Here is a 27453-nt window from a genome sequence, read left to right on the forward strand (position 1 = left end):
TTCAGACACTTTGATAAGTCTTCACATATCTCACGCCAAAATTTCTGAACTGGTGGACAGAACCAAAGAGCGTGGATGTAATTGTCCGGTGTATTTGCTATGCAGTGTGAGCAGTTGTCGGAAGGCGTATAGCCCATCTTGAACATCCTATGACCAGTATAGTGCACTCTGTGTAATATTTTGTATTGTATTAATTGCAAACTGGGATTTCTGATCCATTGAAAGGTTTTTAAGCATATCTGAGACCAAAGGTTTGGGTCTAAGTTGACTGATAAATCTGCTTCCCATTTTGCAATAGGAAGGGATATTGATTCATCTATTTTAGAAAGTGTTCTGTATATTTTAGACAATAATTTGGGGGGTTTTAGACTAAAAAATTGTACCACACTTGGTGGTGTTTGTAATTCAGCTTCACTGGGATTAAATTTCTTTTTTACTATGGATTTAATTTGTTGATATTCCAAAAATCATTTCTTGTTGATCCCATATTGTGTAACTAGTCTATCAAACGAAATAAAGTCTGTTCCTTCCAACATAAGTTCCAAGTATTTAATTCCTTTGCAACTCCAATCTGGAAAGTTTATCATATTATTGTTTTGTAATATGTCCGGATTGTTCCAGATAGGTGTACGTTTGCATGGGATTAATGAAGACTCTGTCATTTTTAGAAACTCCCACCATGCTGTCAGAGAAGAGCTAATATTGATGCTTTTAAAGCATTCATGTCGTTTGATGTTTGAACTGATAAATGGTAGGTCTGAAATTTCTAGGTTATTACATAGTGCCTGTTCTACATCTATCCAAGGTTCATCTAAGAGGGTATGTTTAAACCATCTAGAGATGAACTGAAGCCTGTTGGCTAAAAAATAGTGATTAAAGTTAGGCAGATCTAATCCTCCTTTATCCTTGGTCCTTTGTAGTGTTTTTAAGCTGATACGTGAGGGTTTATCTTTCCAAAGGAATTTAGAAATACACGAGTCTAGAGATCTGAACCAATCTTGTGATGGCTTATTTGGGATCATTGAAAATAAATAGTTTATTTTGGCAAGACCATCATTTTTATTCCCATGACTGAAATGGGTAAAGATTTCCATCTAGCCAGGTCGCCTTCTACTGTCTTTAAAAGTGGGATGTGGTTTAATTTAGTTAATTCTGAAAGTTTAGGAGAGACATTAATACCTAAATAATACCTGTTGATTTTGACCAGTTAATTGAATAATCTGAGACACTTGAGAAAGAATTTATCAATGCAATTACCCCAGAGATATTGGTTTGTGAGTTTTGGAGAAAAAGTAACACATCATCTGCATAAAGGCTGATTTTATGTTCTATATTCTTACATTTTATGCCCTTAATTGTTGTAGCCTGTCTAATTGCTGCTGCTAGTGGCTCGATAAAAATTGCAAACAGTGAAGGGGAGAGTGGGCATCCCTGTCTGGTGCCCCTCAGAAGAGTGAAGCTGGAGGATGTTTGGTCATTTGTTCTGACACAAGCTGTTGGGGAGTTATATAATATTTTTAACCAGTTTATGAAAGAGGGTCCAAAACCAAATTTATGTAAAGTTGCAAATAGAAATTTCCAGTTAACTCTGTCAAATGCTTTTTCTGCATCTAAAGAAGATATTATGGTTTCAGTGTTTTTAATGCATGAGAGGTCTATTAAATTAAGTAATCTACGTGTGTTTGTTGATGAGTGCCTACCTTTTATAAAACCAGTTTGGTCAGGATGAATTAAAAGGGAGGTTATTTTCTCTAATCTTTTTGAGAGAGCTTTGCAGATTATTTTAAGGTCTACATTAATAAGGGATATTGGACGATAGCTTGAAGGAAATACAGGGTCTTTGCCTGGTTTTTGTAAGAGACTGATATTTGCAGAGTTCATATTTGGTGGTAGTCTACCATTTTCTTTGATTTCCTGCAACATCCTGTGAAAAACTGGTGCCAGAATTGTCCAGAATTCTTTGTAAAAATCTGTTGGAAAACCGTCTGGACCTGGAGCCGTATTATTGAGCATACTTATCAGAGCTTCCTGGAGTTCATTAGTTGATCCTCTTTAAAAGAGCAGTTTGACTGTGATGAGATGTTTACTTGGACTCTGAACAGGCTCATAGGCAAACTATAAAACTGGAGATGTGATATGAGACACTGGTTCAGGTGGTGGATTGCAGTTTGATTTTGATGTGCATGTTGTTTTATGGAGGCTCATAGTCCATTATTATTTCCAGTTTGTGAAACATTTATCATCATCTTTCCTTCATGAAATATGTTTCAGCATTTTTCAAATTTTTTAAATGTCCAAACTCTTTGAAATAAATAGTGTCAGTCAATTAATTTGATCCACCAGAACACCCATTCCATGTTCTGTTGTCACGTTCTGTGTTACAGTCTATTATAGACTGTAAATCACTACAGACTATATAGAATTCATATAGACTGTATACTATAAACACAAATATCCTATATTACAAACCAAATGGTGAAACAGTAAACTTTACTGTTTTGAAGCCACCAAGATATTTGAAATGAACAGAGGCAGAGGAAACTGGATAATTTATTAATTTATTTTATATTATTAAGTCTAAGAAACACTCAATGCTACATAAAACTAATTAGATCTGCTCTTTCTATTCTACTTGGATCTTGATGGTGATCAGTGATTGGATTGAATCTTTGAGCTGTGATCCCACGGCAGAAAATAACAGCTGTTGCTAAGGTAACATGATTTTTTAGGGGGTTGTTGGTCTAGCTGCTCTGACTGGACATAGTAGACTGTTATCATGTTTTGTTCAGGATGTTAGAGTCAGAGCATGAGGTTATTACAGATTAATCATTTATGAGATGAAAGCATCATATTAAGGTGGAACAGCTGACTTTTGACCTGTGAGCTCGAGCTTAAGACTCTTTCATGGTTTCAAATGTTTAATATGACGACAGCCCTCACACAGAGGACTGATGACAGAGATGATTCAGAGGAATTTCTTTTTTTCTGCACAGTCCCGGTCCAGAGAGCTGCAGAGTGAAGTTCACGGGAAATAGCTGAGTGAGTAGAAATCTGACTCATTAGAGTTTTTAAGAGTTCCTTTTCATCACAAAGCAAAGTTTCATTTATGTGGAGAACAGATGAAGACTCATTTGGATAAAGACTCAAAACCAAAAAGCTGATCCAGTATAACTCTATATTACATCTCAGTAATAATACTATATTAAAAAAAAATAGTGGGGTAATAAGGTGAACACAAAAATGTAATCAAATGTACACATCAACACACACTGACCATTCGGCAGTCCAGCTTATTTGCTTTTTATTAATAATATAATTTCTCTGAAAACAAATTAGTTTACCATCGCTTTAACATATGGGGCTGGTCTTGTACAGTTACATGAACTTTGGTGTCATTTAAAAAGTGCCTGTTCCCTATTATCACTTTATCTTTTCCATTTTATTACCCCACTGTAGTTACTCCTTCACAACCACAGTTACATTGTTCATTCCCAGTTTAGTGTCGTCTGGGCAGCAACATTAATTCCTGGAGCAGTTTTTTCCCCTCGTGAAATATTGTGGAGGTCAGCTGTGTGGCGGGCAGGAGTTGGACCCAAAAATAAGAAATATATTTAAAAGCAGCTTTATTGCTTCACTTTTACCAAAGCACAACAAAATATCAGATCAGAAACCAAAACTAACTGGGAGACACAGCTATGAGGTAGAACATGGAAAGGACGAGGGAACAAACTGAAGAGAGAGCAGCTGAAACTAACTACAGGTGGTGAGAGAGGGGAAGTAGAGCTAAATACAAAGCACAAAAACTGTAGACCACCAAAATAAAACACGACAAAACAAAATAAAAACGCAGAGTTGATACAACAGGAAGGTAAACAAACACAGAACTGACTTGACAAGAGGGTACAGGGAACAAAGGGGAGGTATGATATCAGGAACAAGAGACATAAAAAGCAAACTAAACCAACTTTGGGGAAAAAACTAAGAAGACTTGAGAATAGAAATACTAAACAAAGTTGAAATTAAACAGGATATTTGGAGTAGAAGACTAGACACAAAAGAATTGAAAGTATAATTCAAATCAAATCCTGGAACACCTCACGTCTCAAACTCAGAATATTAAATAAGAATTAAAAAGTCCAAACATAGAAAACACATTTGTCAAAAACCCAGAATAATGACAAATATGTTTTATCTTCTATTTTAAAATGGAAGCCATCAGCAGCAAATATTGAAATAAAAGCATTAAAACTATTTAAAACCCAGTGTTGGAGTTCTGATACTGACACCATTAAGCTGTCAGTATTAAGTACAGTGGAACCCCGACTTAAGAAATTAATTCGTTCCCGAGGGTCTTTCGTAAGTCGAAAATTTTTGTAAGTCGAAGCACCCATCGCGCCTTTTGAGTGAACGATAGTCTATAGGCTATTTGCTAACTGCAACAACAATACGTAGTTCAAGTGGAACAGCGAAGCTGGCTCAAGAGTCGTGGCTCAAGAGTTGGGAGGTCGCCTTGTAATTGGAAGGTTGCCGGTTCGAGCCCCGGCTTGGACAGTCTCAGTCGTTGTGTCCTTGGGCAAGACACTTCACCCGTTGCCTACTGGTGGTGGTCAGAGGGCCCGGTGGCGCCAGTGTCCGGCAGCCTCGCCTCTGTCAGTGCGCCCCAGGGTGGCTGTGGCTACAATGTAGCTTGCCATCACCAGTGTATGAATGTGTGCGTGAATGGGTGGATGACTGGATATGTAAAGCGCTTTGGGGTCCTTAGGGACTAGTAAGGCGCTATATAAATACAGGCCATTTACCAAGTACAAAAGCCAAGGGGGTTGTCGCATGATTCGGAAGGCATTGTGGGCTCAGCCAATCAGAGCCAGCAGATTTCGTTACGCGGGCATTTTGCCGTAACATGGACAGAAATATTGCCGTAACTTGAATTTTTCGTTAAATGGGGTATTCGTAAGTCGGGGTTCCACTGTATAAAGTCAAAGTTCCATACTTTTTCATCTACTGTTAACTTAAATATTTCAGTCTGACACTGACTGACAGTCAGACACGAGTGTTAGGATATATGTTGTCAAATTGGGGTGGCTGTGGCTCAGGAGGTACAGCAGCTCATCGAAAAATTGGAAGGGTGGTGGTTTGATTCTTGGCTGCTCCAGTCTGCATGCCAAGGTGTCCTTGGGGAAGATACATATGTGTTTTCATGGAAAGTTGTCATTGATGTGTTCTGTTCATTAAAAAAGCCAAGAACAGTTCAAAGCTTATTAACCAAATCCAAAGAATGTCTACATCATTCCTGCAGCTTGTCATCCATCTTAAATTGCCTTGGGTGTTTATTGTTGATTAATTTTATTAAAAAATGATTTAAATAAACTTTAATTTAAATGCATAAGACCCAGTTTCATGGTCTGACTGCATTCAGCTGACACTGAGCTGAAGCAGAAAAGAAGCAGCTGATGGAAATGAGGATTTCAGTTGATGTGCACATGAATGATTTGTGTTTCCTCTGCAGGTGAAGGTAGAAAGTGTGTGTGAGCTGATGTGGATGTGAATTCAGCAACATGGATCAGTGTGAGGACAGAGAGGAGGGAGTCCCTCCCTCTAAAACCACTCTGTGTGGGGAACATGAGAGCCAGACCAAAGCTCAGAGGTGAGATGACCATCTCTAACTGTCCAGGACTCTAATCCATGTCACAGCTCAGCACTCACATCACTGCTTCATCATTATTCACAGGAAAAGACGTAAACGTAAACGTGGGAAAAAACATAAAAATGGACAAGGACCTGAACCCAGCTGTGTTTCCTTACAAAGTGATGTGTCAAAGCAATTTAATCCTGATTTTAAAGAAAATCCTTCTTCTACAGAAAGGTAATCTGTCTCGAAATGTTGCAACTCAGTTATTCTAAACAAATTTTCCAACATATTTGATGTCAGCTCATGGATGTTGCTGTAGTGAAGATGCTAAGTGTCCTTTCGACAAACAGTATTAACACATCTGACCTAAAATCCCACAAAAAAAAATGCACAAACGTGCAGCAGATGCCTCAGGTGCTTTTTGTACAACTATTTAAAATTACAAAAAAATCTGATGTCATGTTTTTTGTTTGTTTTTGTTTGTTGTTGTTTTTTTTTGGGGGGGGGGGGTTGCTGGCAAGCACTTTCAACTTGTGAGCAGTTTTCTTCAAAAAACATGTTTTTACTGTTTCTTCCTGCACTAGCAAACACTGCAGTATTCAGGAAAATTTAGTATAACTCTGGTTTTACTTGGCCTATTAACACAGGTTTAAAATTGTAGTAGACTCCTGAAGGTTGAACTGAAGCTCAGCACTCCCATCACTGCTCCATGATTATTCACAGAAAGAAATCTAGAAGAAGACAAAAACGTAAACAGAAAATTAAACCTGAACTCAGCAGTGTATCAATAAAGCAGCAGGTTTGTGAAATGTAATGGATAATGTGTCTCTAAACAAGACTATGTTCATCTCAGTTAAAATGATTTTGTGTTTGATATATAGAAAATGTACTTATAATGTAATCATGTTTTTGTTTCGCTTTTTCCATCAGGAGCTTTGAAAGATTAGACTGTCCTGTACCTAGCTGTGTATCCTTGAGCAGTGAAAAGTCAAAGGAGTTATATGGTGTTAATTTCAACACAGAGCAACAGTCTGCCTCAGAGAGGTAATGTGTACCTAAAATTTGGAACTGAGTTGGAACAGTTTTTTTCTGTTATGTAAACTAATTTTTCCATGATTCCTCCACAGAGTGGACCAGGAGAGTTTAGAGGTTCTCAGTGATCAGTCTTCCCAGCAGCAAGAAAGGAATCTGGACTCAATATTTATGGTTTGTACATGTACAAGAAGTACTTTTATATCTGTTCTGTTCACAGACATTGCCATTCTGCAGTTGGAAGAGCAGTATATCATGCTGGTTAACATTTTTTCAAAGGATAAAATAGAGTAATTTTCATATTTTGTATTCAGCACATTTCATTTAATTAAAAAAATATTAAAAAGTAGTATGTTTGCCACAATTCTTTGATTGATTGTTTTATTTTACTTTGTGCCATTTACTGGCTGATGGAAAGTTTGCACTGTCCACTTTTTTTTTTTTTTTTTTTGTTATTTTGACGATTCCCAACTGAATGCACTATGCAGAAGTAATGACTGCTATTATAATCTGGAGGCTCCTAGTTTTCTTGTTAATTGGAAGGTCAGGTCCAGGGTCAAAGTACAGGCTTTTAATTTGATCGCATTTCATGCTTGTTACAACTCCATATGACACAAACACAAATTAATCAAAATTAGAACTGATTACGATGAGCAAACATCCTAAAATTAGCACGTACATCCATTGGCACAATTTTTGACAAAGTAAAATGTAGGGAAAAAAGTTAGTTGGGTAAAAATAAAAGTGCTTTTTTTTTTTTTTTTTTTAGTTATTTCTGGTTTTTGTTTTCAACATGACCGAGTAGCAAATCAGCAACTCTACAGCAAGGCAAAAAAAAAAAAACATGGACAAAGCACTTTTTTAAAATTCTCTTCCAGCTCCTAGAGGACAACATTTTCAGCTTTGTGAAGAATGAGATCAAGAAAACCAAGAAGATTCTCAGCCCAGATTACTCAGATGGCTTAGAGAGTCAGGGGGAGGATGAGGTGGTTTTGGAAAGTGAGGATGAAGAAGAGCACAAGAGGAGCATGAGAGATGCAGTTGTGAAGATCATTCTGCACTTCCTGAGGAAAATGAAGCAGGGAGAACTGGCAGACCGTCTGCAGAACAGTAAGAGGATTTCTCTAAAGATTTAAAACAGTGGTTAAATGATGTGAAATTTATAGATTTACATTTCCTTAATTCTCAGCCTGAAAGGTTTTGTGAAGTTCATGATCCTGAAGAATATATTTTTTGTGTGTTCTTTGAGAATTTCCCACCCTGTGCCCACATAAACTTAAATCTACACTGAAGAAGAAGCTCTGCACTGTTTTTGAGGGAATTCCTAAAGCAGGAAACCCAACCCCTCTGAATCAGATCTACACAGAGCTCCATATCACAGAGGGAGGGACAGCAGATGTCAATAATGAACATGAGGTCAGACAAATAGCAACCAGGAAACCAGACAGACCAGAAAAAATAATAAGACAAGAAGACCTCTTTAAAATCTCACCTGGAAGAAATAAACCAATCAGAACAGTGCTGACAGAGGGAGTGGCTGGCATTGGGAAAACACTGTTGACACAGAAGTTCACTCTAGACTGGGCTGAAGACAAAGCCAACCAAGACATCCAGTTTATATTTCCATTCAGTTTCAGAGAGCTGAATGTGCTGAAAGAGAAAAGGTTCAGCTTGGTTGAACTCGTTCATCACTTCTTTACTGAAACCAAAGAAGCAGGAATCTGCAGCTTTGAAGATGTCCGGATTGTTTTCATCTTTGATGGTCTGGATGAGTGTCGACTTCCTCTGGACTTCCACAACACTGAGATCATAACTGACCCTACACTATCCACCTCAGTGGATATGATACTGACAAACCTCATCAAGGGCAACCTGCTCCGATCTGCTCACCTCTGGATAACCACACGACCTGCAGCAGCAAATCAGATCCCTCCTAGCTGTGTTGACATGGTGACAGAGGTGATAGGGTTCACTGATCAACAGAAGGAGGAGTATTTCATGAACAGATTTAGAGATATGAAGTTGGCTAGCAAAATAATCTCCCATATCAAGTCATCACGAAGCCTCCACATCATGTGTCACATCCCAGTCTTCTGCTGGATCACTGCTACAGTTCTGGAGGATGTGCTGAAAATCAGAGAGAGAGGACAGCTGCCCAAGACCCTGACTGAGATGTACATCCACTTTCTGGTGGTTCAGGTCAAAGTGAAAAAGGTCAAGTATGATGGAGGATCTGAGACAGATCCACACTGGAGTCCAGAGAGCAGGAAGATGATTGAGTCTCTGGGCAAACTGGCTTTTGACCAACTGCAGAAAGGAAACCTGATTTTCTATGAATCAGACCTGACAGAGAGCAACATTGATATAAAAGCTGCCTCAGTGTACTCAGGAGTGTTCACAGAGATCTTTAAAGAGGAGAGAGGACTGTACCAGGACAAAGTGTACTGCTTTGTTCATCTAAGTGTTCAGGAGTTTCTGGCTGCTCTTCATGTCCATCTGACCTTCGTCAACTCCGGAGTCAATCTGCTCAAAGAACAAGAAACAGCTTATCAGAACTCTGAAACAAGAAAATCTGCAGAGACTCATTTGTACAAGAGTGCTGTGGATAAGGCGTTGCAGACTTTAAATGGACACCTAGACCTCTTTCTTCGTTTCCTCTTGGGTTTTTCACTACAGACAAATCAGAATCTCCTACGAGGCCTACTTACACAGACAGGGAGTTGCTCACAGACCAATCAGGAAACAGTCCAGCATATCAAGAAGAAGCTCAGTAAGAATTTGTCTGCAGAGAAAAGCATCAATCTGTTCCACTGTTTAAATGAACTGAATGATCATTCTCTAGTTGAGGAGATCCAACAGTCCCTGAGATCAGGAAGTCTCTCCACTGATAAACTGTCTCCTGCTCAGTGGTCAGCTCTGGTCTTCATCTTACTGTCATCAGAAAAAGATCTGGATGTGTTTGACCTGAAGAAATACTCTGCTTCAGAGGAAGCTCTTTTGAAGCTGCTGCCAGTAGTTAAAGCTTCCAGTAAAGCTCTGTAAGTTATAATAAGTTTTATTCTTGAAAAATTCTGCTATCGCTTTAACAGAGAATAAAAATATCATACTTTGCTATTGTCCCATCAGATTGAGCAGCTGTAACCTCTCAGAGAGAAGCTGTGAAGCTCTCTCCTCGGTTTGCAGTTTCCAGTCTTCTAATCTGAGAGAGCTGGACCTGAGTAACAATGATTTGAAAGACTTGGGAGTGAAAATATTGTCTTCCGGACTGGGAAGTCTACATTTGACACTGAAAACGCTCAGGTCAGATTTCTACAAATAATTTAAAATCTGGTTTGTATTTGTAACCATGTTACACTGTAAACTGTAATTAGTTGACCTTACCAAATATATATATTCAAACCTTAAAAAAGGAAAGCAAAGCAAAACCCCAAACCCTGCAAACAAACAAGTGGAAATTTAGTAGGTTTTAGTAACATTGGATTTTATTGTGTAGTTCACTCACACCTAAGTTTAAATTGTATATATTTATGTCATATGCACACTTAAATTAGTAAAGACTACTCAGAAGTATTATTATTATTAATAATAATAATAAAAATAATTATTAATAATACAACTAATGTTAAAGTTCTTGCAACATATGATTTTTTAGTTGCTTTCATTTGAACAAGAGTCTCATTTATGCATTCAAATCATACAAACTGATTACCTCATTAAAGCAAGTGTTACTCATGTTATTCAAATGCTTCTGGACTCCACAGATAAATGAAAAACAGATTCCATTCTCCTACAATAGTTACATATATAGTTACATTAAAAAAACAGAGGACAAAATACAGTTCAAAGTACAGTTGTATTCACATTTTCCATTCCTCATTTCTAAAAAAGTCACACTATTCATCTGAAAATAAAATTAGCATCAGTGGAGGTTTTAGTAGAAAAATATTCAGGAGGCCCAAATTTCAGAAAACAGGTTTATTCTGCACAAGTTGCCATTGCTTACATATTAGAAGTGACAAAGCATTTTTTATGTGTGATGATTTAGAACCATATCTGCAGATATATATTTAGTTACATTCAGACTCTAAAAACTTTGAGTTCTCAAACTTTGCAGATTTAGTAGAAGTCTCTTAGTTTCTGTTCCAAGCCATGCATCAGCCTTTGAATGAATTTAAATGCATTTCATTGCTTTAGGCTACACCATGTGTAAATCATTAACAGTTGAAATAAGAGGTAAAGTAATTGATGAAGTTTCTGAAGGCAGTCCATTAAAATACCTCTTTCAGAAATGACATTAGTAGACTCTGAATCAAGACGGAGGGGATTTGGAAGGAGAGCAATAGTTTCCTCATTGACAGCGCCCCCAACAAACCCCATTAGTGCCAGAAGCCTGTTTGGAAGTAAGCAAAAGCAACAGATGATCAGTTATTAGCAACTTCACAGAAACCATATTAATACTATCCATCCTCTTCCATTAATTTGAGAGGTGGGGTACACCCTGTACAGGTAATCAGTCTGACAGACAACCATTCACAGTCACACCTATGGGCGTTTTAGAATCACAAGTTATCCTAATCTCACTGCGGGAATACCTGAAGAGAAAATGCAAACTCCCAGGCCAGATGGTGGAGTGAAACTCAGGATACTCTTACTGTGAGGCAAAAGTGCTAACCACCACACCACTGTGCTTCCCTGTTTATACATTTTTTTAAAATCACCTTGAAATTCTTCTTTTTTTTAAAAGGGGGTGTTTAAAAATAATTAAAGACTAAGGTAAATGTTATGATTTCATACTGTTGACCTTTTCCCTTTTTATCCAGTAACTGAGATAGACTAAAACATCCATTGCTCAAGATGAATGGAGTCAGCTGTGATATGGTGCTTGCTCATTGGGAAAGATCCTCCCCAGCATTTCTCTCTGATTAGAAGTTAGTCTGCAGCCACTGTGCACCTTGTCCTAAACTCGCATATATACAATTAGCATTAATCTCTATTAAACTCTAAATAAGCCACATGCAAATCCAAAACAAATTCGCCAGAACTCCATGTGATCAATAAGATCTCACTTTAATTAAAACATGTTCTAGTTGTCCAAGGAAAACTGGTGACAATTCTGGTCTGTCCCCTACTTTATACTTTATTAATCAGCCTCAGCTCTTTTTTTTTAAATTTATTTATTTATTTATTTATTTATTTTGGAGACAACTTACTCTTTGCATTAATTGTACCATTTTTCTCTAAGAGCATGCATCTGTTATGTATGATCTCTACAGGCTGTCTGGCTGTCTGATTACACAAGTAGGTTGTACTTCTCTGGCCTCAAGTCTGAGCTCTAGCTGCTCCTATCTGAAAGAGCTGGACCTGAGCTACAATCATCCAGGAAGGGCAGTCAAACTGCTGCAGAATCTGGAACTGAAAACTCTCAGGTATGGAGAGACTTGTGCAGCCATGGAGTATGAAGGGGTATTAGGGCTAGATCAAAACTCCTTGTGCTAGTGGAAAAAGTAAGTTAATTAAATAAATAAATGTATCAGCCTGATCTTCTGATACAACATGCACCCTCTTTATTGCACGAGGGTGTAACTATTGGTATCCTTGCATGTCTCTATTGCCAACCATTTCATTTTGTTCAAATCTGACCAACTCTTCCAAGTTTTAGTGGGGTTTTTTTCTTCTGAGACTCAGCTTTCTGCACCATCTTGTTAGTGTACTTGTACTTATTACCACACTGTGTTTATGTGCTAAAATAGAAATAATTTCCTTATAACTACAACCGATTCTGAAGTACAATGTCACTTGCTGGTTGAGAAACTGGTTGTAAAATCTAACCTGGTTGTGAGTGTAGGGGAAATGTGGGGAAGGGTGTCAGGACTTTCACTGGAGGCTAAGGTACAAAGTGGAAACAAGTTGCGTAGGGGGCGTGAGCGTTAACTGCAGTGTCTAATCCGTTGAAGAACAAATTAGACTCAATGACTTTGTCCTCCAACGCTGTTGGATGGCCTCAATCTAGTGATTCATGCCACACCATACCTCTCTCATGCTGTTCTGCTCGGCCTGACTCCAGGCCTGATGGTGGAATTGAACTCGGGAACTTCTCGCTGTGAGGCAACAATGCTAACCACTGGGACAATGGAGTCAATGCAGAAGGTTATGTAGTCAGTGATACACTCAGTAAGCCCATTGGTGTCCTCACCATGAGGTTCACAGAGTGTCTCCCACTCTGTCACCTCAAAACAGCCACTAAGGCCTCCTTTGACCACCTCCTAATACTCCTAATGGTCACAGGCTTCCTCTTCACAATAGGCACATAGCAGAGGCTGAGCTAACTCAGGTTCACGACCCAGTGGGGGGAACAGAGGAAGATAGTTGAAGTCACCGAAAGATATAAAGGCACTTGGGTGCTGAGTCTGTAACCGGACTATGGCAGAGTGAATAATGTCACATGCAGCTGTGGGGTTAGCAGTGGGAGGAACATAGACAGCCACCAAGACAACAAGAGTAAATTCACTGGGCAAAGAACAATGTGTGTCAATCCCAAAAGGTTAATTCTGTTGGAGCTGAGACAGAAGAAGTCACTTGGATGGGTGTCAAAACGTTTCTCCCACTGAAAACGTTACGTCCAAATGAACAGAATCAACCCTTTGGGAGATGCTTTCCTGGATGATTGAGCATTCACCAAGACAATGAGTGTGAATGTTAGAAACATTAAATAGAAAGAGTGTCATGGGAGGGAGGCAGGAATGGTGGACCCAAAGTGCAGACTCCAGGATGTGAAAAAGTGCACTCAAACAGTTTTATTGCTGGACATCAAAATAACTAAACTGAACTTAAAAATAAACTATGCAGGCTGGCTGACAGACAAAACACACAGTGCAGAATGAGGAACAACACAATGATCAGCAGGTTAAGACGTAGACACTAAATACAAGAGGTGAATAGGACCAAGAGGAAACAGCTGGGAGACACGGCTGACACCGATTACATAGATGAGCTGGAGGAGCACGTAAACACTGACATAAGACACAGACCTTCAAAGTAAAACAGGAAACTCAACACACATGCAGAGACACAGACTCAGAACTGACCGAACAGGAACAGAGGGAGTACAGAACCAAAACCTATCTAGAAAATTTTTAACAGAAGACTTAAACAGAATAAACAAGAACATAAGATAATATTAACAAAAACACTGAGTCATCAGACTCAGGACCATGACAAAGAGCATGTTCACAAGTGTAAGGACAGGGGTGCAGAAGAATAACAAAAGGATTGCTGCTGCGGCTGCAGTGATCTGGACTCTGTACCGGTCCATCATGGTGAAGAGAGGGCTGAGCATTAAAGCAAAGCTCTGGATTTACCGGTCAGTCTATGTCCCTACCCTCAAATACCATCACGAGCTGTGGGTAGTGACCCAAAGAATGAGATCACAGATACGGGCAGTGGAAATTAGCTTTCTTTGAAGGGTGGCTTGCCTCTCCCTTAGAGATAGAGTGAGGACTTTTGCTATTCGGGAGGGACTCAGAGTAGAGCCATTAAGCCTCCTCATTGAAAGGAGCTCGTTGAGGTGGTTAGGGCATCTGACAAGGATTCCTCCTGGGTGAGGTGTTCTGGCCATGTCACACCAGTAGGAGAAAAATGTGGACTGTTGCTGTAGGAGTTTCCTCTGTAGAGTGAAACATTTTGGTAGGAGACCTTTTGAATTAATTAGTGAATATGTTTTACAATGGAAGATGATAGGACAGGATTTTAGGGACATTTTCTTCAAGTGTATGTATTAAATGTATGTGTATGAGAGCGATGTAATGTCCATGTGTGCATGCTGAAAGAGACTGTGCTGGTCTGACCCCCCTCCTCCTTTCAGGGTGGAGCCTGCTGGAGTACGATGGTTGAGACCAGGTCTGAGGAAGTGTAAGTGTGTTTTTAATGTGATTCATGAAAACAAAGCAGCACACATTCAACCATCTTCAAACTGTCACATCACTCATTCACATCTCTGATGTCAGGAGTCATCATCAAAGTGTCAATCAATGAACAGATGATGGATCAATAACTGCAGCTGGATTGTGTTTGTTTCTCCATCAGATTCCTGTCAACTCACAATCGACACAAACACAGTGAACACAAAACTCAAACTGTCTGACAACAACAGGAAGGTGACACGTGTGGAGGAGGATCAGTCATTTCCTGATCATCCAGACAGATTTGATTACCAGTATCCTCAGCTATTATGTAAAGATGAGCTGACTGGTCGCTGTTACTGGGAGGTCGAATGGAGAGAACTGGTTAATATATCAGTGAGTTACAGAGGAATCGTAAGGAAAGGAGACAGTAATGACTGTTTGTTTGGAAGGAATAATCAATCCTGGAGTCTGAGCTGCTCTCATGATTATGGATACAGTGTTTATCAGAATAAGGAAAACACATCCATCTCCTCCTCTTCCTCTTCGTCCTTCATCTCTAAGAGAGTAGCAGTGTATGTGGACTGTCCTGCTGGCACTCTGTCCTTCTACAGAGTCTCCTCTGACACTCTGATCCACCTCCACACCTTCAACACCACATTCACTGAACCTCTTTATGCTGGATTTGGGTTATGGTTTGGTCAGTCTGGTGCTTCAGTGACTCTGTGCTGAGTTGAGTGTAAAGAGTTTCCTCCTGTTAGAGAAACACTCTGACTGTTGAAGAGATAGTTCAGTCTGTACATGTCTGTCTCTTTCACTCAGAAACACATTTTCAGATTTGTGCATTCAATCAGTTATTGTTTAAACTGTACTAAATGATTCCTTTTAAAGTTCCTCTTCAGTCCTTCAAAGATGGAAGCTTCCAGGATCCACGTGTTGTTTTTCTTTTTCCACTCAAAGCTGCACAGTGAATATCAGTATGCTGTTTTTCTTTTAAGCTCAGGTGAGATGATTCAGTTCGTTTTAGTTGCAGTTAGTTTGTTGCAAATGAGACAAACTGTGATATCAGAGAGGAGTCACTGAGCTTACCCCAAAGATCAATTTACTGTTCAGATATTCACACATTAGTCTCCAATGGATACAAATTTTATGAGCAGCCAGGGTTCATTGTGATATGTGTTTTGTTTTTAGAATAATGAAATATAGCTGGACTTTAACTTTCTTGTGGTGGCATTAAGTGATCCCCTAAATGTATTAGTTCCCAACATTATTCATTGTTGAATCACTATTTTGTGTTGGTGGATGCCAGTATTGTAGTTTTATTGTGAACCTGCTCAGTTTCCACAAAAAAAAGTCTAATCGGCATATTACAGTGAGACTCAAGTTTGATCAGCAAATAAAATCTTTCTCCAATGTACATTCAAAGAACGATGAATTTTTAGTAAATGTTTAGTCCTTTTATTGGATGAGCATGACACTGCCTCTGAGAACCTAAAATTATGTTGGTGTGTCTAGACTTTTACATCGCTTTTTTGGTTGTGACCTTATTTAATTCCTTAACGCCTAGTGTATCATATTTGACACATACGGAGGGGGGGTTGCCAGTTTTGGGGATTTCAACATCATTGTGAATTTTTCAACAGTGTGAATTTTTCCCCCTGTAAAACCTAAAAAAATTGCAAAATGTATTTTTAAGCAATTAAAAAAACATAAGAAAATATGATGTCATATATGGAAATGTGATTTTTTTTTAATTTAAAAAATTAAACAAAAGAAGGTTAAATAAACACTATTTTTTAAAAAGTAAAATTTTCTGACAATTATTTCATGATTCAGGCTTTAAAGGGTTAATGTAAGTTATCTAAGATAACATAATTTCTTTCCTTTGTTGTAATGAAAACACGTGTTGTGCTTGTAACTCAAATAAAGCCATTCTTCATGTCATTATGTGTGGTAGCACTGATTCAATGTGGTTTATACCTTTGCTAAGACACTCAAGTTCAGATTTCATAGAGCTTTTGAAATTACCAGTCTGACGCCTGATCAGCCTTGATTTATTTTAATCCCAACTAAATTTATTAGTTGGGATTAGGTGGGACTTTACTGATCCCACGACGGGGAAATTTTTGTGTTACCTCATCTCAGGTATCAGAGGAAAATACAAAAAATACAAATAAAAAACAAAAAAATACAAAACAAGTAAGATAATGCATAATATACAACAGTAGCATACTCAGTATGTGATTATGGATATGGTTGTGGAGAAATGCAAGACATAAACTATATAGATTAACTTAACTATTCTACCACTACTATTCCTATGTAAGTAATAGATATCTATAAGTACAGACATGCACATGCACACACATGTACACACTAAATATACATATGTATACATATACATACATATATACCTGCACACGTCCTTACACATAGAAGGTGCATTATGCATAAAGTGGTGACCGTGGATGTCCACAATTACAAGTGACTTATGACATTGTGATTGAGGAGTTATAGAGTCTAACTGCTGTTGGGATGAATGATCTGTGAAAGCACTCCTTCCTGCAGCAAGGGTGTTTCAGTCTCTGACTAAAGGAGCTGCTCAGCACATTCACAGACTCATGCAGAGGGTGATGTGGTTCTTTATGATGGATATCAGCTTTACTAGCATCCTCCTCTCACCCAAGTCCAAGTAGGCCTGCAGTGTGAGAGCAGAGTGCTCTAATAGGGTGATATGGTACTACAAGGTCATTAAGATAAGATGGGACCTGATTATTTAAGACCTTGTATGTGAGGAGCAGGATTTTGAATTCAATTCTGGATTTAGCAGGAAGCCAATGAAGGGAAGCCAAAACAGGAGAAATATGCTCTCTCTTTCTAGTCCCTGTCAGTACACTTGATGCAGCATTTTGGATTAACTGGAGGGAGTTTTTAGGACATCCTGATAATAATGAATTGCAGTAGTCCAGCCTGGAAGTAATAAATGCATGAACTAGTTTTTCAGCGTCACTCTGAGATAGGATATTTCTAATTTTAGAGATGTTGCGCAAATGGAAGAAAACAGTCTTACATATTTGTTTAATATGTGCGTTGAAGGACATGTCCTGGTCAAAAATGACTCCAAGGTTCCTCACAGCATTACTGGAGGCCAAGGTAATGCCATCCAGAGTAAGAATCTGGTTAGATACCATATTTCTAAGATTTTCAGGGTCGAGTACAATAACCTCAGTTTTATCTGAATTAAGAAGCAGAAAGTTAGCGGCCATCCAGGTCTTTATGTCTTTAAGACATTCCTGCAGTTTAACTAATTGGTGTGTGTTATCTGGCTTCATGGACAGATAGAGCTGGGTGTCATCTGCATAGCAGTGAAAATGTATACTATGTCTTCCAATGATACTGCCTAAGGGAAGCATGTATAATGTAAACAGAATTGGTCCTTGTCACGGTCCGCTGTGACGGACCGAGTGGAGAATGCGTGTAATGGACCCAGGTGCGTACACAAGTGAGGATACGGGGAGTGAACTTAAACAAAAACGAGCCTTTTATTGTGGCTGATGATCATGACAGAAACAAACAAGAATGAGGGCAGCACAAGAGCAGTAACTTAAACAAACCTGAACTGGGAACAAACTATGCAATGGCTGAGGATACAAAAGACTGGACATGGAAATACGGAGGGTGGGAACACAGACGACGCGACACAGACTGTAAGAAACACAGAGACTAAATACACACGAGGGATGATCAGGGGAAGTGGCCACACATGGGAACGCAGCTGACACACATGAACTTAACGACAGGACAGGAGGAGTGAGCTGAATACACAGACAGTGAATGCAGGCCTTCAAAGTAAAACAGGAAACATGAGACATGAACCGGGGAGACGTAGTACAGGGGGAGGTGACATAACTGACAGCATGAACTTGACAGTACAAGACACACAGACATAAACACACGAAGGGCAAGGGAGACGTAATGCAAGGGTAACATAATTACAAAAAGGGCTGGACTACCTTAAAGAACCTAAGCAAACAATAAACATCAAAATAGGTTAAGCATAACACACTGGGTCACACGACCCAGGACCATGACAGTCCTAGCACCGAACCCTGTGGAACACCATAATTGACCTTAGTGTGAAGAGGACTCTCCAATTACATTAACAAATTGGAGTCTATTACATAGATTTGATACAAACCACTGCAGTACAGTACCTGTAATACCTACAGCATGTTCTAATCGCTCTAATAGAATATTATGGTCAACAGTATCGAACGCTGCACTAAGGTCTAGCAGGACAAGCACAGAGATGGAGATGAGTCCACTGTCAGAGGCCATAAGAAGATCATTTGTAACCTTCACTAAAGCTGTTTCTGTGCTGAGCTCTGAAAACTGACTGAAACTCTTCAAATAAGCCATTCCTCTGCAGATGATCTGTTAGCTGTTTGACAACTACTCTTTCAAGGATTTTTGATAGGAAAGGAAGGTTGGAGATTGGCCTATAATTAGCTAAGACTGCTGGGTCTAGAGATGGCTTTTTAAGTAAAAGTTTAACTACAGCCAGCTTGAAGGCCTGTGGTACATAGCCGATTATTAGAGATAGGTTGATCATATTTAAGATTGAAGCATTAATTAATGGCAGGACTTCTTTGAGCAGTTTTGTAGGAATGGGGTCTAAAAGACACGTTGAAGGTTTGGAGGAAGTAATTATTGAAGTTAACTCAGAAAGATCAATTGGAGAAAAAGAGTCAAACTTAACATAAATAGTACTAAAAGTAGCTGTAGATAATATTACATCTGTGGGATGATTATTGGTAATTTTTTCTCTAATGATTAAAATTTTACTTGTAAAGCAGTTCATGAAGTCATTACTAGTTAACATTAAAGGGATAGTTGGCTCAATAGAGCTCTGACTTTTTGTCAGCCTGGCTACAGTGCTGAAGAGAAACCTATGGTTGTTCTTATTTTCTTCAATCAGTGACGAATAGTAAGACCTTCTAGCTTTGCGGAGGGCTTTCTTATAAAGCAGCAAACTATTTCTCCAGGCTAAATGATGATCCTCTAAATTTGTGACACGCCATTTCCTCTCCAGCTTACGAGTCATCTGCTTTAGGCTACGTGTTTGAGAATTATACCACGGAGTCAGGTACTTCTGATTTGAGGCCTTAGTTTTCACCAGAAATACAGTATCCAGAGTCGTACGTAGTGAGGAGGTAAAATTATTAACAAGATAATCGACCTCTGTTGGAGTAGCGTTCAGGTAGCTGCTCTGCTCTATGTTGGTACAGGGCATTGAAGATGATAACAGTGGGTGGATTATATTCTTAAACTTAGTTACAGCGCTTTCAGAAAGACATCTACTTTGATAAAGTCTACTCTCCACCGCTGTGTAATCAATTATTGTAAATTTAAATGTTATCATGAAATGATCAGACAGGAGAGGGTTTTCAGGAAACACTGTTAAATGTTCAGTTTCTATGCCATATGTTAAAACAAGATCTAGAGTGTGATTAAAGTAGTGGGTGGGTTCTTGACGCATATGACAGTGTTAGACCAATGAGAATAAGCTACATACATTTATTTATAGGTTTTACAATTATTTATGGGACATTGCACTAATTTAGGATTTGTGAATATGAGAGATCACTACTGAATGAAAGCACCTTGCGTAATGAAGTGTAGCATTAATAAATTGTTAATTTACAGTTGCATTAGAAGAGTGAAGCTCACTCAGTTCTTGCATACAGATCTATATGTTTGTCTTCTCCCCCAGATTCTTTATTGGAAACACTTTTAAGTTTGGATAGACACTGACACCCCCCCCCCCCCCCCCCCCCAAACAAACAAACAAACACATACACACACACATTTGTTACCAACTGTAATCATTACAAATACACCAAAATAGGACGCAGTGTGTTCCCACACTAACTTCCTATTCATATCAAATCAAATCAAATCACTTTTATTGTCACATCACATGTGCAGGTACATTGGTACAGCACATGTGAGTGAAATTCTTGTGTGCGAGCTTCACAAGCAACAGAGTTGTGCAAAATACAACAATGTAAACAAGCAAAATACAAGAATGGCTACATCTGAAACTAATAAATATATGTACAATATATAATAGTATATGCATTTCTGGATGTGTATACTAAATATTTTTCTACGTGTGTGTGTGTGTGTGTGTGTGTGTGTGTGTGTGTGTGTGTGTGTGTACACATATTTTACAAATTAAATAGAGTAAACAATAAATAAAATATATAAAATAAAATATACAGAGTGAGACATGTGCAAAACAGTGGCGTTACTGTACAGTATGGAGTGCATAATGTTAAAGTTCCAGTAGTGAAGCTGAGGTGTCTATGACGTGTTCAGCAGTCTGATGGCCTGATGGAAAAAGCTGTCTCTCAGTCTGCTGGTACGGGACCGGATGCTGCAGAACCTCCTTCCTGATGGAAGCAGTCTGAACAGTTTATGGCTGGGGTGACTGGAGTCCTTGATGATCCTCCCCGCTTTCCTCAGGCACCGCTTCCTGTAGATGTCTTGGAGGGAGGGAAGCTCACCTCCAATTATCCGTTCAGAGCACCGCACTACTCGCTGGAGAGCTTTGCAGTTGTAGGCGGTGCTGTTGCCATACCAGGTGGTGATGCATCCAGTGAGGATGCTCTCAATGGCACAGTGATAGAAGGTCCTGAGGATGCGGGGGCTCATGCCGAATCTTTTCAGTCTCCTGAGAAAGAAGAGGCGCTGCTGCGCCGTCTTCACTGTTTTGTTTGTGTGTACTGACCACGTAAGATCCTCAGCCAGATGTACACCAAGGAACCGGAAGCTGCTCACTCTCTCCACAGCAGCGCCGTTGATGGTGATGGGGGTGTGTACTTCTCTGCACCTCCAGAAGTCCACTATCAACTCCTTTGTCTTTGCGACGTTGAGGGTGAGATGGTTGTCTTGACACCAGTGGGTCAGGGCGCTGACCTCCTCCCTGTAAGCCGTCTCATCACCGTTGGTGATAAGACCCACCACTGTAGTGTCGTCCGCAAACTTCACAATGATGTTGGAGTTGTTAGTGGCCGTGCAGTCGTAGGTGTAGAGTGAGTACAGGAGAGGGCTCAGTACACACCCCTGTGGAGCACCAGTGTTCAGTGTGACGGGGGATGAGGTGATGCTGCCCAGTCTGACCACTTGGCGTCTGTCAGACAGGAAGCTAAGGATCCAGCTGCAGAGGGAGCTGCTCAGTCCTAGATCCTGCAGTTTCCTGTCCAGCTTCGAGGGAACGATGGTATTGAATGCTGAGCTGTAATCTACAAACAGCATTCTCACATACGTGTCTCTCTTCTCCAGGTGTGACAGGGCAGTATGTAGTGTCAGGGCTATGGCATCATCAGTGGACCTGTTGTGGCGGTATGCGAACTGTAGAGGGTCCAGTGAGTCGGGTAGTGCAGAGCAGATGAAATCCCTGACCAGCTTCTCGAAGCATTTGCTCACGATGGGGGTCAGGGCTACAGGTCACCAGTCGTTCAATGAGGAGATGGTGGAGGATTTGGGTACAGGGACGATGGTGGCCATTTTGAAGCAGGCTGGGACTACAGACAGAGAGAGGGAAAGGTTGAAGATGTGCGTGAACACTCCAGCCAGCTGAGCCGCGCATGACTTGAGGACGCGGCCGGGAATCCCGTCCGGACCAGTAGCTTTGCGTGCGTTCACCTTCCTGAAGCACTTCCGCACATCCTCCTCAGACACAGTGTGCGCACTGACGTCATCCGCGGTGCGCACACTGTCCGGTCTCATGGTGTTCGCTGTGTCGAATCTAGCGTAGAATACGTTTAGATCCTCACACAGAGAGGCCGTGGTCTGCGGTGTGCAGGTTTTCCCTCTAAAGTTTGTGATTGTGTTTAGTCCCTGCCACATACTCCGTTGTCAAACTGTTGCTCCACCCTGTCCCTGTACTCACGTTTGGCTGCTTTGATCGTCTTCTGGAGTTGGTAATGTGCGTGTTTGTAGTCCGATGTGTTCGCGGAGGCAAAGGCGGTGCTCTGTGCCGCCAGTGCCGCGCGAACATCTCCGTTAATCCAGGGTTTTTGATTTGGGAAGGATTTAACTGTTCTGGATGGGACGACATCTTCCACGCATTTCCTGATAAATCCGCAGACTGAGTCTGTGTATTCATCAATGTCCCTAGCAGCCACGTGAAACATTTCCCAGTCCGCGTGATCAAAACAGTCCCGCAGCGCAGACTCCGATTGGTCAGTCCAACATTGACCCTAATGCTCTCACTAACTACAGGTCGATCTCTAAACTCCCTTTTATTTCCAAAATATTGGAAAAGGTAGTTCTAAAACAACTTCAGGCCTTTTTAGATGCAAATGGTATTAATGAAAAGTTTCAGTCTGGTTTTAAACCTCGCCACAGCACAGAGACAGCCTTACTTAGAGTTTTTAATGATCTTCTTTTAACTGTTGATTCTGGATATTCTGTGGTCTTAGTTTTACTTGACTTGTCTGCTGCTTTTGACACGGTTAATCACAACATTCTTCTATCAAGATTGGAACATGTTGTTGGTCTCAAAGGTACGGTTTTATCTTGGTTTAAATCCTATCTCTCAGAGAGGTCGTTCTCTGTTGCTATGGGGCAACACTCCTCGGCTTCTGCCCCTAGTTATTGTGGTGTGCCTCAAGGGTCCGTGCTCGGTCCTGCTCTTTTCTCTTTGTACATGTTGCCATTGGGATTAATTTTTAGAAAACACAACATCTCCTTTCACTGTTATGCCGATGATATCCAGATTTATTTACCTTTGAAATCCGATGTGACTGCTTCTTTGCAACCTCTGTTCAACTGTTTGCATGAAGTTAAAATTTGGTTATCACATAATTTTCTTACATTGAACGAGAATAAGACCGAAATCATAGTCTTTGGTAGTCACACTCCGCTAGACCAGTTAGCTGATGCCCTAGGCCCTCTCGTTAGCCATCTTTCGTCCACTGTAAGAAACCTCGGAGTGTTCCTGGATGGCTCTTTTAAACTCGAGAAACAGGTGTCCACTGTGGTAAAAAACAGCTTTTACCAGTTGCGTCAGATTTCCAAAAGCAAAGCCGTTCCTTCCTTTAAAAGATCTTGAAAAGCTTATCCACGCATTTATTACATCCAGATTGGACTACTGTAACTCCCTCTACTCGGGCCTCCAACACTCCTCTCTTTGCCGGCTCCAGTTAATTCAAAATCCAGCGGCGCATCTTTTAACAGGTACGAGAATTCATGAACACATAACTCCAATTTTAGCCAAATTACATTGGCTCCCTGTTAAATATCGTATAGATTTTAAAATTCTTTTGTTCACTTTTAATATTTTGAATAATTTAGCGCCCAGTTATCTTTCTGATTTACTCCATTCATACAATCCCAACAGGGCACTTAGATCATCCAACCATAGGCTCCTAGCACAACCTAGGACTCGAATGAAGTCGAGAGGCGACCGGGTGTTAGGTGACGGCTGTGTGCGGACAGGGATAGGACCCAAGATGCAGACTCCGGAGACAGAACTTAAACCAAAACAGCTTTAATGCTGAACGCAAACATCACATAACTAGAAAAAACTCAAAATAAACTAACACCGGTGGATGGGCAAAACACACAGCAAAATAAACGGTAGATCGCGACACGGACACAGAGAAACACAGGGCTTAAATACACAGAAGGAGCAATCAGGGAATGAAAAACAGGAGGGAAACACAGCTGGGGCAAATCAGAACTGACGAGACAAAAGGAAGCGTAAATTGAACACACTGAGATAAGACAGAAACCTTCAAAGTAAAACAGGAAACACATAACACAGACTCACATGCAGGCACTACAGAGGGAACAGAGACGTGGGACCAGGGCAGACACAAACACTGACTGAACACGGGGATATAGGAACTAAGGATACACGGAGACGTGAACTAGACAAGGGGATACAGGTGATAGGGGAGACAGAGCAACTAAAGAAGACAGAGACATAAACCATAAGACAGAACTCAAAGAAACCAAAGACTAAAAAGTATAAATAATATAATAAACTCAAATACCCTGGGTCGTTGACCCAGGCATCCTAACAGTACCCCCCCCCCCCTTAAGGGCTGGCTTCCAGACAGCCCAAACCAAAACACCAAAACAAAAAAACAAAAAACAACCCAACCAGGGCGGGCGGCGGGGGAAACAGGATGGAGGGCTCGAAACAAAACCAAACAAGGAGCCAGAAACAAAAAAAAAGAACAAACAATGGAGCCCGGAACGCAACAGAACAAAAAACAGGCTCACGACAGGCGCAGGCGGCCAGGAAAAACAGTTCACAAAAAGTTCAGGGGGCCGACAGCACAACAGTCCAAACCCGGGCAGTTCAGGGGGGCGGCCCGGAGGCTGACGGCCCAAGAGCCCAGAAAACAGTTCAGGGGGCCGGGCAGGCAGGAGACACCGGCGGCGACGGAGTAGGTCAGGAGGCCGACCGGGCGGGAGGCACCGGTGGCGACGGAGCAGATCAGGAGGCCGACCGGGCGGGAGGCACCGACGGCGACGTAGTTCAGGGGGCCGTCCATGATGGCGGCGTAGGTCAAGGAGCCGGCCATGACGGCAACGACGTCCAGTCATCGGCCGGGCAGGACGTGCAGGACGAGCAGGCGGGACGGGACGTGCAGGAACAGACAGATTGGAGACCTCAGGAGCAGACAAAGCTGAACACTCGGAGACTGGATCAGGCGGAGCTGCAGAGGCCGAAGCCGGACCAGGCGAAGCACAGGCTGAGGCCGAAGCTGGACCAGGCGGAGGCGAAGCAGGAACAGAGGCTGAGGCTGAAGCCGGACCAGGCGAAGCAGAAGGCGAAGCTGGACCAGGCGAAGCAGAGGCAGAGGCTGATGGTGGCTGGACGGGCACCTCGGGCCCTCCAGCTGACGTGGCAGAAGGCTGGACGGGCTTCTCGGACCCCCCAGAGGACGAGGTGTGAGGCTGAACGGGCTCCTCGGACCCCCCAGCGGAGACAGGTGGCTGAACGGGCCCCTCGGACCCCCCAGCGGAGACAGGTGGCTGAACGGGCCCCTCGGACCCTCCAGCGGAGACAGGTGGCTGAACTGGCCCCTCGGATCCTCCAGCAGGAAGAGACGGCTGAAGCGGTTCCTCGGAGCCTCCAGCGGAAACAGGTGGCTAAACAGGCCCCTCGGAGCCTCCAGCGGAAACAGGTGGCTGAACTGGCCCCTCGGAGCCTCCAGCGGAAACAGGTGGCTGAACTGGCCCCTCGGATCCTCCAGCAGGAAGAGACAGCTGAAGCGGTTCCTCGGACCCTCCAGCGGAAACAGGTGGCTGAACGGGCCCCTCGGACCCTCCAGCGGAGACAGGTGGCTGAACGGGCCCCTCGGACCCCCCAGCGGAGACAGGTGGCTGAACGGGCCCCTCGGAGCCTCCAGCGGAAAGAGGTGGCTGAACGGGCCCCTCGGAGCCTCCAGCAGAGACAGGAGGCTGAACGGGCCCCTCGGACCCTCCAGCGGAGACAGGAGGCTGAACGGGCCCCTCGGACCCTCCAGCAGAAACAGACGGTGGAGTGAATGACTGAGGTGAGAACTGAGCAGGTAACTGAGCTGACAGGTGAGCTAAAGTTTGAGCTATGGAGAGAAGCTTAACATGTATCGACTGTTGTAACGAAGGAAGTAATGGTGGGTTAGGTGGTGGAAGAGCAGACGGCTGAGCTAGGTTGTCTGAGCTTACGGATCCTAAAGAAAACTGCTGGACGGGCTCACCTGAGCCTCCAGCGAGGTCAGAAACAGGTGCAGGTACCTGCCGGACACCAGCCACTCCCACCCGAGGAGAAGGTACAGGTGCAGGAGCTAACTGGTTCCCGGTCATCCTCACCCTGGGAGCCGGGACAGGCACCGTCAACGGCTGGGCAGCTGCAGTCCCCACCCGAGGAGCTGGTACGGTTGCAGCGACAGGCAGAGGCTCAGCCAGCCTAGACACCAGAGCAGGGACCAGCTGGACCTCAGCCTCCCTCACCTGAAGCACTGAAACAGGTGCAGGGGAATGCTGGGCCCAAGCTGCCCTGGGAGCAGGAACACAATGGTGCGAAGGAGCAGGCTCAGCAGACACAGACTCCTCTAAAATGTTTTTTAGCTTCCTACCACCACCACCACGTCTAACAGTCTTAATAGTCTCAGTCTTAGTAGTGTTCATATGATTGTTTTTTTCCAGCTCCGAGGAACGAAAGCAATCATCAATCACCACCGGGAGTTGCTCTGCAGAAAAAGAGTGGTGACGGTGTGAGCGTCGCCTCCTCCGGGAAGTGGAGGGTGGCAAACTGGGCTGTAAATCCTCCAACGGACCGGGCTGCGATGAGGAATCAGAGAGTTTGTGAAGCTCAGAACGTGGCAGACCCAAAAATAGAGCGAAGGACTGCAGCGGAGTGAGTCTAACGTCCGGCATCACATAATCTTTCTTCCTTTGCCGCTTAACCCTCTTGTCGGACTGGTAATCCAGGGATGAAGGCGGAGGTGTAGCGACTGGAGAGAATGAGCACGTGCTCAACCTGATCGCCCGAGGCATAGGCGCTGGCTCGGCCGTAGCCATGGCAGTTTGGAGGCTGCGGGTCCCTCCCAAAGCCAAACGTGACCCATAGAAGGGTGACTGGAGCTCCTGGGCATGCTCAGCTTCCTCCCTCACGATCTCCTTGAGGAAGGCAGAAACTGCGGGTCGCTGATACCACATGGAGTCTGCTGGTCCATGTTCTGGTCGCGATCTTCTGTTAGGTGACGGCTGTGTGCGGACAGGGATAGGACCCAAGATGCAGACTCCGGAGACAGAACTTAAACCAAAACAGCTTTAATGCTGAACGCAAACATCACATAACTAGAAAAAACTCAAAATAAACTAACA

General features: G+C 42.1%; 2 protein-coding genes across 2 annotated transcripts; one reads left to right on the plus strand and one right to left on the minus strand.

The window, feature by feature from the left end:
* The first annotated feature begins 5555 nt into the window (after positions 1-5555).
* Positions 5556-15291, plus strand: LOC146607982 (protein NLRC3-like). Its single transcript, XM_085348486.1, has 10 exons — positions 5556-5644; positions 5729-5863; positions 6560-6673; positions 6757-6835; positions 7540-7771; positions 7911-9699; positions 9788-9961; positions 11935-12087; positions 14523-14569; positions 14744-15291. The coding sequence occupies exons 1-10, from the start codon at positions 5556-5558 to the stop codon at positions 15289-15291; spliced, it is 3360 nt and encodes a 1119-aa protein (XP_085204612.1).
* A 1879-nt stretch (positions 15292-17170) lies between these two features.
* Positions 17171-27291, minus strand: LOC146607983 (uncharacterized). Its single transcript, XM_085348636.1, has 5 exons — positions 26515-27291; positions 25819-26415; positions 25157-25617; positions 24892-25051; positions 17171-17257 (listed from the first exon to the last, which is right to left on the minus strand). Exons 1-5 carry the CDS (start codon positions 27283-27285, stop codon positions 17171-17173), a joined length of 2076 nt encoding a protein of 691 aa, XP_085204762.1. The 5' UTR covers positions 27286-27291.
* Positions 27292-27453: the final 162 nt, after the last annotated feature.

This window comes from Diplotaxodon limnothrissa, linkage group LG23, assembly GCF_057381915.1.
Source record: "Diplotaxodon limnothrissa isolate DT_005_m linkage group LG23, D_limnothrissa_male_GT1.1, whole genome shotgun sequence".
NCBI lineage: Eukaryota > Metazoa > Chordata > Actinopteri > Cichliformes > Cichlidae > Diplotaxodon > Diplotaxodon limnothrissa.